The sequence below is a fragment of the Choloepus didactylus genome, chromosome 11, assembly GCF_015220235.1.
Source record: "Choloepus didactylus isolate mChoDid1 chromosome 11, mChoDid1.pri, whole genome shotgun sequence".
NCBI classification, from domain to species: Eukaryota; Metazoa; Chordata; class Mammalia; order Pilosa; family Megalonychidae; genus Choloepus; species Choloepus didactylus.
The window spans coordinates 64,442,511-64,457,090 of NC_051317.1; the positions used below are offsets into that span (position 1 = coordinate 64,442,511).

At 34.0% G+C, this 14,580-nt stretch overlaps 1 protein-coding gene across 7 annotated transcripts in view; it reads left to right on the plus strand.

The window, feature by feature from the left end:
* NIPBL (NIPBL cohesin loading factor) overlaps window positions 1-13,072 on the plus strand; it is a 248,519-nt gene extending 235,447 nt beyond the window's left edge. For 4 of the 7 annotated variants that reach the window (XM_037798976.1, XM_037798979.1, XM_037798977.1 and 1 more), the window contains 8 exons: window positions 27-217; window positions 1,976-2,083; window positions 2,557-2,757; window positions 7,650-7,796; window positions 9,428-9,702; window positions 10,650-10,824; window positions 11,818-12,006; window positions 12,567-13,072. In XM_037798976.1, coding sequence (XP_037654904.1) covers window positions 27-217; window positions 1,976-2,083; window positions 2,557-2,757; window positions 7,650-7,796; window positions 9,428-9,702; window positions 10,650-10,824; window positions 11,818-12,006; window positions 12,567-12,932 — 1,652 coding nt within the window. In that variant the 3' untranslated portion in view covers window positions 12,933-13,072. Of the gene's footprint in view, window positions 1-26; window positions 218-1,975; window positions 2,084-2,556; window positions 2,758-7,649; window positions 7,797-9,427; window positions 9,703-10,649; window positions 10,825-11,817; window positions 12,048-12,566 lie in introns of all 7 variants that reach the window. The other 3 variants (XM_037798981.1, XM_037798978.1, XM_037798980.1) reach the window with 3 other exon arrangements.
* Window positions 13,073-14,580: the final 1,508 nt, after the last annotated feature.

Below are 14,580 nucleotides of genomic sequence, written 5' to 3' on the forward strand. Positions count from 1 at the left end.
TATTTATCCTTTACTTCCTTTGGTAGGGAAAAAAGTTGCAAAGCAGGAAGATTTAAAAGAAATGGGTGATGTTTCCTCAGGGATGAGTAGTTCCATCATGCAGCTTTACCTCAAACAGGTGCTTGAAGCATTTTTTCATACCCAGTCAAGCGTACGCCACTTTGCCCTAAATGTCATTGCATTGACTCTAAATCAAGGTCTTATTCATCCAGTTCAGGTAAGTATGTTTTATAATAGTAGAATTTACTAAAAGAGCCACATTTGTCATTTGATGACATTATGATTAGATAATAAGTAATTCTTATATTCCTCTTAGTCTTTAACCTTCATTTCCTAAACTCTTAAGAGTCAAAGTTTTGAGAAATATCTCTTAGTTTGTTATTAGTGCAAATACCTATATATTTACATATTTTCCTTAAAACATTAACAATTTTTAAACAAACTTGCGTCTATTAAACAGTCTTCCAATTTCTATTAGTAGAATATGTACTTGGAATTATTTTTCTAAATAGGGATAATAGATTTGTTTCAATCCATATTCACTCTTATCTCTTAAGAGCCAACAACATGCGATGTCAGGCGAGCTAACTGGGTTTAAGGGTATAATCTAACTGTTGAACATGGAGTTTTAGACCACAGAGAAGTTAATTATATGAGTTCAGTTCCTTCACCTGTAAATTGGAGGTAATATCAACTACCAACACCTCAAAGCATTGATATAAGGATTATTTATGTAATAAAGCCATTAGTGTTAATGAAAATTGGTAGTTGATATCGATGTAGTCGTATGCACTATCTGGCATTGTTGGGACAGTGCCATAAGCTACAGAGGTGAATTTATTAGATAACCAGAGCATATACCCTTTAAGAACTTTATTTTGGCTAGTTTTCATGGAGCTTTTTCTAAAATATACCCTAATTATATTACATTCTTCCCTGTGTCCTGAAACTATTGCTTATTCAGCCTTTTCTTGATGACTCAGTATTTTCATCATCAGTATTACTTATTAAAATATACAGCAGTACATTGACACTCTCACTTTTTTGAGGTTTTTAGGGTACTTATCTGGTATTTTCAAAGGCCTGAAGTGATTGTGCTTTTTATTATTATGTCTGCTTAAAAAGTTTTTTATAATTGCAAACCTACAAAAAATTGCAAGAATGGTACAGTGAATGCCCCTATACTCTGCACTATATTATTATTTGTTAACGTTTTGCCACATTTGCTTTCTCTCTTCCTCCATCTATCTCCCTCCCGTTTCTCTTTCTCTCTTTCTCTGTGTGTGTGTGTGTGTGTGTGTGTGTGTGTGTGTTGTGTGATCATTTGATAGTAAATACTTCATCATGTATTTTCTAAGAACAGGGCTTTTCTCAAGTTGTTTTTTGTCTTCCATTGTTTTCTGGCATTACTGCTGTCTGATTCAGATTCATTTAACATAGTGATGTTTCTTGACTTTGGAAGTATAATGAATATGGCTGTTACCAAAAAGTACTAGTTTTTCAATTGTCTGATCATTGAAGCCACATCTAAAATCAGCTTGGAGGGAAAAAATTATATTTTCCTAACTTCAAGTATGAAAAACAAATTACTGTTTGCCCTATATTATCTTTAAATAGCAAATGAAGTCAGTTTGAAAATTTGAAAATTATTGAAATATACATTTGAAGTAAATATATTATTGAATGGATATTCTTAGTTTAGGAGTACTTTATGTTTGAAGTACCTTAAATTTCTGCTGAAGTTTTAAAAATTTCACCAAATCCATATTTTTACTGATGCTCCAGTGCTTTTGTTTTAAGCTACATATAAAGAAAGATTAATCATTTTTAAAAGAACACTGAAATGTAGCCTTTGTAGGAAGGCCTAGGAAGCTAAATTCATATATCCTAGATATACAAGTTTTAACTTACATTGAAATACGTCTAGAGTTTTTACTACTGTGATGTTTTATAAATACTTTATTTTTATTTCTAGTGTGTGCCGTATTTAATTGCTATGGGCACAGACCCAGAGCCTGCCATGCGCAACAAGGCTGATCAGCAGCTTGTGGAAATAGACAAAAAATATGCTGGCTTCATTCATGTATGTATTTTTTAATTGCATAACCTACATTTAAACATCTTTTTCTTTCATACACCATTTCTTGGTAGATGACCTACCCACATTCATAATTAGAAAAAAAATGTGTTACTTAATACTTGAAACATGGAACTAAGTTCATCCTCCAAGGTATTTATTGCAGACACCTAAGAATGGACTAGAGGTAAAAGTCCAACAAGTACACAGGACTAAAAACCCAGGAGGCATGGGTACTAGTCCCTATCTTGTACTCTTGGCAGCAAAAATTCTTCTGATCTTCAGTTTTCTCTCCTTTAAAATGAGGGGATTGAAACATATGATTTTTAATGTGCTCTCCAGCACTTGCATTCTGTGATTTTATTTTTTTAAATAAGAACACCAAATAATCAAGTTGGCCTCAGAATATAATGCTCAATGTTATTTTTATTTGACTCTCTTAATTTCCATGACAAAAATGAGGCTTTTGTTGATTTCAGATGAAAGCAGTGGCTGGTATGAAGATGTCTTACCAGGTACAGCAGGCAATCAACACATGCCTAAAAGATCCTGTAAGAGGTTTCAGACAAGATGAGTCTTCTAGTGCTTTGTGTTCACACCTTTACTCCATGATCCGTGGAAACCGCCAACACAGACGAGCCTTTCTAATCTCTTTACTCAACCTCTTTGATGACACAGCAGTAAGCAAAAAAAAAACTTACTATTTTAAGAAGTGTTCTAGAAATATTATACCTAAAGTATTTGCCATTCTTAAAATATTACCATTTTCGTAAATAATAGTGACTTGAGTCCTGTGTTTACAAGGTATACAGTCGAAGTTGAAAGGGATATTTTACACGAGAATAAATATAATGAGGAATAGAGTATAATTGTGTCTGTCTTCTGAGTTATCTCATACACTTTGCTAACAGTTCCCATAAGTATACTTTTGATTAAGCTATATTACTAAACCATCACTTTGGGGGATAGGTTACAAAAATAAATAAATTTATTTATTTCTCTTGTTTCAGTAGGACTCGAATACTGTTAGAATAACTTCTAGGTTTTTGACCCTTTAAGCTATTGCACAACAAGTTGTATTGGCCAGGACCATGAGCTAAGAAAATAAAACATCCTGTTCTTTTAAGGTTACCTCTTAATTTATTCATTCATTTTACACAAATATTTATTTAGCACCTACTGTGTGCCAGGCATTGCTCTAGGTTTGAGGATAAAACAGTAAATGTGACAGAGGTCGCCTCTGCCTAAATAGTGCTTACAGACTAGTCTAGGCCTGTAACAGCTTTAAAAAAGAACAAAAGAATTATTTTTTCTTATTTTAGTCACTTGTTAGCTTGACTTTATTGCTATACCAACACCAGATTTTTTTGTAATAAAGCAAAATTAAAATTACCAGATTATAGGTACCTTACTGAACTTCTCATCTTATCAAGTAGTACATGAAAATTTTTGGTATGTAATTTAGTAAATAAATACTACACACGTGTTTAAGAAATACCAGGAATATAATTTTATCAGCATCACCATCTTCATCACATCATCGTCAATATTCAGCTTTCATTGTGTTTAGGACACTGTGGTGGAAGTACAGAATGGTATATCATGTGCTGGTCCTTAAAGGATCTTGCCTTCAGTTAGGGTATTAAGACACAATAAAGGAAATAAATAATAATTAATATTTAGCCTATCCTGAGTGCCAGATGTGTTGTATAGATGATATTGCTTCACTCCTTTTTGCTCTCCTGAGTTTTGTTCCCATTTGCATTCACTGCCTGCTGTATGTCATGAGCTGGATGTCCTGCCATGTCAGCATGTGAAACATGACCCTCATAATCCTATCCTTGCTCCTGCTTTCTTCCACCGAACGATGTCAGAGGAGCAACAAATCCCTGAAGGCCTAGAGAAATTAGATAAGATGGATTTGCTATGTAAAACAAGGGAGGGAGATTTTCTAGGCAGGGGTAAAAACATGAATAAAAGTACAAAGATAAGAATGTGTGAGAAATAACATGTAGATTATTATTTAACTTGAGCAGAAAGGTCATAGTAACGCATGGTTTACAGAGAATCTTGTAGACAAAGGAGAACCGTAGAGAAAGTGTTTGAATAAAGTGATGAGAACAGGTGCCAAAGAGCATTTTAAGAACATGAATTTGTCAGTATGTGTTCACCCTTGAGGTAATAAGAGACTGATCCATTATAATGACAATAAGAAATAAAAGAATAAATATTGTGAGAAAAGAATATATTAGGGGTGACTTTGTGAGAAAAGTAGCCAAAGATACCTGGAATATTTTTATCATGAGCAACTAAGAGAATAATGAGATTGTTGCTAAAGGCAGTTTGAAAGGGAGTTGGCTTGCAAAGGACATAGGGGAGGAATGGTCAAAGAGCTAGGAAAAGAAAAACTAAGGAAAAAGAAAGTTTCAAGAAGGAAAGGGTGGAAAAATAATGTCAGATGCTCCTGAGAAGTTAAGGAGAAATAAGAAGTACAAAATAGGGTGGGATCATTGGTGAATTTGGTAGATAGAAACAGTCAAGCAGTGAGGGGCAAAAGCATGATTTCAGTGAATTAAAGAGTGGGCGGGGGAGTGAGAGGAAACACGGGAGGAGCCACACTAGACTGTTCTTTAAAGAAGTTTAATTTTGAAAAAGCATTACAGGACTTTTATTATCAAAGTTGAAGAATTTCAGAGTTTTGAAAAAGTTTTCAGAGGAGTCCTGAACATTTTCAGTTTTAGGAGGGGAAAAAAAATTTTAATTATAGGGTTAAAACTAGTTGATGAGGTAGGGTTCTATGTCTACATTTCTGAAGTTTTTACATGTAGGTGTTGATAGATATTTCTTTAACTTTTTAGTTTGAAATACTGTCAAACTTATCGGACAGTTATGAAAAAATACAAACTCCATATAGAGAACTCCAGCATACCCTTAACACCCCCGTCTAGATGCCCAGATCCACCAATTTTAACATTTTGCTACATTTGCTGTATCATTATATCTATCAGTTATAGCTATCCAGTAATCTATCTTTTTATCAGTCATTGTCCAAACACCTGAATGTAGGGAGTATACATCATGCTTCTTAAGCACTTAATACGGCCATGTACATTTCCTAAGACCAAGGATACTTATTTAGCCACCTTAAATGCAGCTATCAAGTTAAGGATAATTAACATTAATATAAAGCTTTTCCCAGGTTTTTCATATGTCCTAGTAATGTCTTTTCAAGCCTTTTGTCCTCCCTTGTTAGATCCCATCTTGGATTATGTATTGTGTTTAATTGTCATTGTCTCTTTAGTTGCTCTTTTTATTGTGGGAACATACGTATATAACACAAACTTTCCCATCTCAGCCATTCTCAGGCATAGCCTTCAGTAGGATTAACCACATTCACAATGTTCCAGTACCTTCACCACCTTCCATTAATAAAACTTTCCTATCTTTCCAAACAAAACCCTGTACCTATTATGTATTAACTTCCATTCCCTCTGCCCCCACCCCATTTCTATCACTAAGTACTTGTATATTCTCCAGTATTTTCTTTGTAACTACCATGGGGCTGAAATTTTACATCCTAAATCTATAACAGTCTGATTTGCTTTGATACCAACTTAACTTCAATAGCATACACAAGCTATGTTCCACTTCTCACCTCTTTGTAGTTCTTGTCATATATTACAATTATGTTTATACAATTATGAGTCCAAAACCACTGATTTCTTGTTACATTTTATGCATTTGCCTTTTAGATCCCGTAAGAGGTAAAAAGTGGAGTTACAAACCAAAAATACAAGAGTACTGGCATTTATCTTTACCCATGTTTTCCCTTACCAGAGATCTTTATTTCTATATGCAGCTTTGATCTATTCTCTATTGTCCTTTCCTTTCAACCTGCAGAATAATCTTAAACTTAAACTTGTATACAATTATTATTATGACAGAGCTTTTCTTGGATGCCAGGAGTCAACAACAACAAAAAAGGAATAAAAGAAAACACCCTTCCCATTCTTTGCAGACTGACCAGTATAAGTGCTCTCCTTCAGGCTTTAGAGAATAGCTGCAGGGCAAAGCATAGATCCTTTCTGCTCATGAGTCTTATCTTGGGCATGTGCAATGTGGCCCTAGGAATTTCCCCCTTTACATGGATACAAATGTCCCCTCATCCCTAGGAAACCATTTCCTCAAGGTCCTGGGCACTGCACTGTGTGTCTTACAGCCAGCAATACCTTGCCTCAGGCAGCCATGACTTGACTGCTTTGCTACAGCGTTTTCTCTGTGAGCTGCCTTCTACACAAAGGGCTGGTTTGGGGATGGTGCATCGCTCAGGCTACTACTTGACATATAGGCCAGTCATACAGGCCAGACATAAATGCTCCCAGTATGTGCCCAAGAGTTACTGTGTTCCCGCTGGAACTGGGACTTAAGGCCTATACTGGGAGCATAGGTTGGCTCCATGCCAAAGGGAGGAAGGCAGCCAGGGCACCATGGGATCCTGCTGCTTTTGTTACCTTTTTCTTAATTTGGTGCTCGCTCTGTTTCTGCAAGCTTTTAACTGTTTTCTGGAGCTTTGAGAAAAATGTTTCTGCCACTTCTTGCTGGTTGTTCAAAGCTTCTGGGGGAGGACCAATACATATTTTAAAATAAAAAATAGAGTGAGAGTCTCTTATGAATATTATTAGAAACTATTTCTTCTGTCCTATGGGATTTTTCTTACTGTTGCTGCTGTTGAGTATTATGTTGTTTGGACTGCAAGGAAGGAGAGATGGTGGAATAGGGTGGTTTTTGGTTGCTGGGTTTTGCTTTGTTTTGTTTTGTTTTGTTTGTCTTTTGTCTTTTCTCTTTTTTTAGCTGTAAATTTTTAAAAAAAATTTGAACATTAATATTCCTTTCTTTTTATATCTCTGTGATCATGAAATGCTATAAGTCTAAGTTGCTTCTTATTAAAGCAAACAATACTAATAACCGTTATTTTTCTCTTAAGTATTTCCTACCTCACAGTTTTTAGTGTGAAACTGTAGTAGCACTGTCAAAAACAACCACTCTGACATTCTAAGTTACATATACAGAGGAAATTGACAAATGTTTTATGAATACATGAGTTTGGGGGGGGCAGAGTTAAAATCCACATTTTAGTGCTGTAGGTTCCGCTTATTTTTGAGGGCAGAATAGTAACTGTGTGTAACTGATCTCCATATGGGTTAAACTCTTAGAAACACAATTACAAATAATTATGAATTGATATGTACACTTTCTGATGTGGTATGGATTTATCATAAAGATCCTATAAACTGTCTAAGAAAACTAAAGGGAATTTCACTTGGGTGCACTAAAAAATTTCACCTCTTCCCTCTTGAGGCATTCTGGTGTAAGTCATTATGAAATCTTCAAAAATGGGTATAAGATTATTTTATAAAATCCATCTCTGTTCCCCCTCTTCCCTTTTTCTTACATCTCTCTCTGAAATATTAACTGAGGTGAAAGTGCCCTGTAATATTTTTTCTAAAAGAGCTTTTTGGATGGATTTCTAGATTATCCACTAAATATATGTACCTTTTTTTAAAATTTACAGAAAACAGAAGTGAATATGCTCTTGTATATAGCTGACAATCTAGCCTGTTTTCCATACCAGACACAGGAAGAGCCGTTGTTTATAATGCATCATATAGACATTACACTCTCAGTTTCTGGTAGTAACCTACTGCAGTCATTCAAGGAGGTAAGTTACACACATTACTATTCTTAATGCATCTGTCAAAGTGCAGGCATGCTATTTCCACTGTTTTGTTTGTCATTATTCTTTTTATTCTTTTCACAGGTATATAAAACCTTTCTAAATGAACTTATTGATATCTGGGCCGTACTTAAATTGGGGAGAGGAAGTGGGTTGCCATTTCGTTTCTATTCTGAAAGCCCTGAAACCATTCCATTTCTTTATGATTTAGGTGGACTTATTTTATACACACACACACACACACACACACACACATACATATACACATAGATACACACACACACACTTCTTTATGGATTGTTCTATTGACATGCCATCCCACTTCTTTATTTCTCTCACTTTAAGCACTGTCCTTTAGTGTTTGGTGTCCATTCATATATTCATTTAAACCCCTTTTTAAAGCATCTTCCTGTCCTTTAAATCTGGTAATGCTGTAGATCACAGTGTACACATGAAAATATGTATATTGCTTACTTACAAGAAAACAGAGAAAACTATTGATATCAGGGATATTATTCTCCCTCAACAATGTTATCATAATGGAATTAGCTTATTGTGTGCCCCAAATCTTTACTAAATTTCTTGTTATAAACTTTGTCTTTACTGTTGTGATATTTAGGAAGAAATATAATTGGTTTAATTGTAAAAGCACCTAGTAAAGAATTGAGCACATATGGGCCCTCAGTAAATTCTTTACAAATTTATTGAGATCTGCATATTTCATTGTACAAAATCATAGTGCTCAAGACCCAGGCAAACTAGTAAATCAGGGAAATTGTTTTAAATACCAAAGGTCTAGAATTACAGAAGTATCTAAATTCTTGCTGCTTGAAGTGGGGAACACACATCAGTGGCACCAGCTTTACCTGAGAGTTTGATTGAACTCTGGAGCCTCAGGCCCTACCCCAGACCTGCTGAAACAGAGTTTGTATTTTTAACAAAATCCATTGGGGTTTAATAAGCACATTAGAGTTTGAAACATTAATAATTTTTCAAGTATTTATCATGTTTTCTTATTTTACTGTTCTTACTGTTGTGAATATACTTGAAATTCCTTAAGGGGCTACATTTTAAGTAATTGCCTTTGTAACCTAGTCTATTCCCCCTCTTAACCCAGCTAGCTGATTCTTAGAGCAAACAGTTTCATAAAATACAAAGAAACTGAAGTTGTATATTACCTTGCTGGGAAGTTCATGAAAGGGAGAGTTTGATAGAAGCTGAGGGTGTTCAAACCTTCTGTTTTCTCCTCAGTTAAATTATAATTACTGCTTTTCCTCCATTATGGCTTACCTATGTACCAAATCATTACTTTTATTGCTAATTTATCTTTCATTAGTATCGTGTAAGAAAACTATTTCCCTTTGAATATTATTTCAAAAGTTTTCGTTTGTTTGTTTGTTTTGGTATTATGTATGGTTTTATTTAGTCTTGGAACCTGATTTGCCCCTCACTCAGTCTGCGGTTGTTTATGGAAAGTCAGAAGGTTTCAATAAGTGAAATATTAATTTAAGGATGCTTTTTTGGAAAAACCCTTTTGTTGAATGGAACATTTGTAAATTTGTTAGTGGTACTTTGTTTTTACTCTTTTCATATAGAATAATTTCCTCTTCTTTCAGTCTATGGTAAAGGACAAAAGGAAAGAAAGAAAACCATCACCTACTAAGGAAAATGAGTCAAGTGAGAGTGAAGAAGAAGTTTCCAGGCCTCGAAAGTTACGGAAACGTGTAGATTCGGATTCAGATTCAGATTCAGAAGATGATATAAATTCAGTGATGAAATGTTTGCCAGAAAATTCAGCTCCTTTAATTGAGTTTGCAAATGTCTCCCAGGGTATTTTATTGCTTCTAATGTTAAAACAACATTTGAAGAATCTCTGTGGATTTTCTGATAGGTAAGGTACATAAGCAGTAAGAGAAAAAACTTTACTCTGTTCAAGTAATAAATAGGAAACCCAGTTTTGATCGCATGCTTTACCTTAATATTAAAAAGTCTTTTTATAAAGAAAGAAATTTATTTTTATTTCTATACAGTATTTGTTGTATAATATGCCAACAAGTATTTATCCACCCTATTAATAAAGGGAGGGAATATATTTACATTTATGATAATACATTTCAAATTAAAGGACTTATTTTGCTCATTTCCTTAAAAGGCCTTTTTAGAGAGTCAGACTAATCTTAAAATGGTTTGCAAATTTATGTTTTTAAAGAGCTGTGAAATAAGATCAGATGCAGACCAACTAGGCTAAGCTCTAACCGAACCTTAAATAGTCTTTAAATTTTTCTATAAAGTAAGAGATAGTAAAAGTACTAATTATTGTGAATGTCCTGTAATTTTATTCACCAATGGTCACTATAGGGTATCTTTTCTGCCTGCATTTATGCAGTTTTGGCCTTTTCACATTCATTAAATGTGGAATCACAAAATCAAATGTTTACAGGGAACAGCTAATGAAATGAGTGAAGTGGACCTAGTAAAGGATCAGTGACAAACTAGGAAGAGCATGTTTCTTATAAACAAATGGTCAGACATTACTCAGGTTTTCATGAGATTGTTCCCACAGTAGAAGCTGGGCCCAATGTGGTCAGCGCTTCCATTTTTTTTTCAAAAGAAGCTAAAAACCCAGATTTTTATGTTTAATATCTTGATGTTAAATGTTGGCAACAGATTCACTTCCATTTAAAAAGTTAAAATTATTTTGTGTCCAAGTCCACTGATTGACATCTGTAAGAACAATAAGTTTAATTATTAGAAAGTAAAATTTAACCAGAATACTACAATTTAAATACAACTGCCTGAAATTTTTTTTTTAATTTTGTCTTTGTTATTCCAAAACAGTAAAATTCAGAAATATTCTCCATCTGAGTCTGCAAAAGTATATGATAAAGCAATTAACCGAAAAACGGGAGTTCATTTTCATCCCAAACAAACACTGGACTTCCTGCGGAGTGATATGGCTAATTCTAGAATCACTGAAGATGTGAAGAGGAGTATAGTAAAACAGTATCTAGATGTGAGTAGTAAAACCAAAATATATTTTCTTCTCATACTTACTTTTATAGAAAGTAAATTCTTTTTTGGTAGATAACTATCTCCTTTACATTGCATGTAGCTTCATGAACTGTTGAGATTCTTTTTCTCATATGTGGTTTTAACCAGTTTGAAGCTTGACTTTCCTGTTGAAGTATTTATTTTAGCCAAAATGAAAGTTTATAGGAAAGTGTGTTTGTTTTTTAAGTCACTGGATTACACAGTTTATATTTCATAAAGGAAAAACAGTGAAAAGACATCTTTCTACCCCATTCAGCCACTTTATTCCTCTCCTTTCTGGCAGCCAATATTATTAGTTTTTCATGTATTCTTACATGAAAAAGGTATATTTGTATATCTCATATATATATATATATATATATACTCACTAACAAGCACGTGGATGTGATGTGTATAAAATGTGTTTTTAAAATGTCTTGAGAGGACTGTCCTTCAAAATAAAAATAAAACTTCATAGTTTAATATACTTTATGCAGGGAGCTAAGCATAACTAATATGACTTTATGTAACCAAGAATGAAATCTACACAATGGTTTTCATGTTATTCATAGACTTTGTAAACCATATATCCTCAAACTGAAAAATATTTTAGTTTACATTTAAATTCCTTCAACATCTTTTGCTGCTTCTTGTATCCTCTTATTTTGGAGAGAGCAGAGAACTGAAAGATACATTTTATTGAAATACAGCTGATGCCCATTCATGTGTGATTGTCTGTAGCTGCCTTCATGGTATAATGGCAGTTGAATCATTGTGACAAACTGTATGGCCTGCAAAGTCAAAAATATTTACTATCTGTCCACTTATAAGAAACATTTGCCAACCCTTGGCATGGGCAGTAGCTAAAATTTATTTCACCTGTACTAAACTACTGCCATAGAAAACGTTTAGGGATGTGACAATCTTGTTTGAAATATTTAGTTAAAACTCTAAATTAATATCTACTTTTTTGTAGTTCAAACTTCTCATGGAACATCTGGACCCTGATGAAGAGGAAGAAGAAGGGGAGGTGTCAGCTAGCACAAATGCTCGGAACAAAGCAATTACCTCGCTGCTTGGAGGAGGCAGCCCTAAAAATAACGCAGCAGCAGAGACAGAAGATGATGAAAGTGATGGGGAGGATAGAGGAGGAGGCACTTCAGGGGTGAGGCGGAGGAGGAGTCAACGTATTTCGCAGCGTATTACGTAAAATGATTTTTATGTGCTTATATATGTCAGTCTATTAAATGTATACAAAGTAATGTAATACTTATGAGAGAAAACATTTTGTAGATAGAGATTCTCTACTTATCCATTTATACATCCTTTTGTAGAAAGTTTAACATAAAAGACAATAAAAAAGAAAAAAAAAACAAATGAGATTTATCCAGCATAAAGAGTTATTAATTTTTCTTTGGATTGTATTGTGTGTTATCCTTTTTATTGTTGCTAAGTTTTTATGTAGCATAATGGTTCATATGTATATATAATTTTATATATCAATAAGAGTAAAAACACGGGTACAAATGAAAAGTTATATGGTTTTACAAGTATATGTTAACCCCTTGGCGCTGGCGGTCACGGTGCGTCTCATTGCCGGCAATGGAAGTGTGCTGGGAAATCCCAACTCCCGGCGTCAAGGGATTAAAAGCAATAAAAACAATAATTTCACTAAAATTCTTTTGTGTAACACTTGGTCTTTTTTCCCCCCTCCCAATGTTTTAGTCATTGAGAAGGTCAAAACGAAATTCAGACTCTACGGAGTTGGCAGCACAGATGAATGACAGTGTTGACGTCATGGATGTCATCGCTATTTGCTGTCCAAAGTACAAAGATCGACCACAAATTGCAAGAGTAGTACAGAAAACCAGCAATGGCTTCAGTGTTCAGTGGATGGCAGGCTCCTACAGTGGCTCCTGGACTGAGGCTAAGCGCCGTGATGGCCGCAAACTGGTGCCTTGGGTAGACACTATTAAAGAGTCAGACATTATTTACAAAAAAATTGCTCTAACGAGTGCTAATAAGCTGACTAATAAAGTTGTTCAGACTTTACGATCCCTGTATGCCGCCAAGGATGGGACTTCCAGCTAATGAATTTGTACATGCAGCCAAATTTACAGGAATTTTTTTTAAAGGCAGAGAAACTTGAAATATCAACATTCTGGCAAAAAAAAAAAAAAAAAAAAAAATCAGTTTTATGAAGAGTAAGAATGGAACCTGGGATGCAGGAACAAAAGAAGGAAAATGTTGGGCAAACATTTTTGTGGGAGCTCCCTTCGCTGTTGTGCAGCAGAAACAGATTCTCAGTTCATTTTTACTCCCACTGTATTATAGTTTAACAAAAATTGTTTATATCTTGGAAAAAACGTTCTGTTTAAAAAAATAAACAAGTGAATGTTGGAAACTAGTCTGTTAATGTTCTTAATAAAGTGTTCTTGGAGTTTAACCTAGCAGCGGATGGCTTTCTTTAGCTTAGCCCAGTTTCCAGGGAAGCATTGTTTTTTCCAGGCTGTAAAATGGCAGAATCTCCTGGATATATAATTTATTCTGTTGAAGAAAGGAAAAAAAAAAAAAAAAAAAAAAAAAAAAAAAAGCATGCAGTATCTATGACCTATCTGCAGAAGGAGTTTTTGTAAATGTAGATTTTGATGTATTAGGTCACCCTGAAAACAATACAAGAAAAGGGATCCCCAGGCAATCTGGTGGAGCAAATACTGCAATAAATTTTTTTACTTCTCTTTGTTACTTGTCTGTTTCCATTTGAATTTCTTATTGTAAAGATCTGTTTAAATCCATTTATATTATTTTGCAGTCTTTTATGTAAAATTTATTATATCACTGGTTTTCAAAGCAAAACATAAAATATTGTTTATACAGTTTGTATAGGCTGACTTCAGAATAATTGGTATCTATTATTTTCATTCCCATAAGAGGGTGTAAACAATTAACTCCAGGGTTTTATTGTATCCTGCAATATTTAGTATTGACTATATATGATTTAGCACTGTGCCAAACACATTTTCAAGAGTACATTTTGATATAAAAAGAAACTATAGTTTAATCCTTGTATGCTTCAATTTCTTTAATGATGTCACAATGGTAATATTTATTTTTTTAAACCTCGGGGAAAGGTAACAATCTTGGGGAAGGGTAACAATCACACTATTTTGGGAAAACAGCATTTCTAGTAGTTAAAATTATGCCACATTATCTTAGAAATACTCCGAGTTGAAATGAGTGTGGCGCTTCATAATTACACTACATTTTTCACAAATTATTTTTTCATACTGGAAAAAAGGATTAATTTTACTAGTTGAGATGTTTATCCATTTTCTACTCTAAAGGTTTGATTATACATCTTTTGGAAACGGTTGTCCTTATATGTTAGTTACCACAAACATGTTTTGACTAAATGAGGAGTGGGGGTGTTTAATCAGTTGTTTTGTGTAGTTGATACTTTTAGAAGTAGTAATACTTAACATTTACAGTGGACCAGATCTGTCTCAAATTAATTCTTTAGAAGAATATGTACTTATTTTTTAAATCATTGTTTTAAAATTTCTACTGTCTAGAATGCTAGGTTTTATGAAATTGGAAAATAAATTAAGGTATTCAGTTTGTGAGGAAGAGTGACATCGTCCTATTAAACCATGATGAAACTGACTGCTTAGGATCTATTTCCTATGTGAAATTCTTTCAGATCGTTTTCTTGAAGGAGCTGTCTGCTCACTCTACTTTA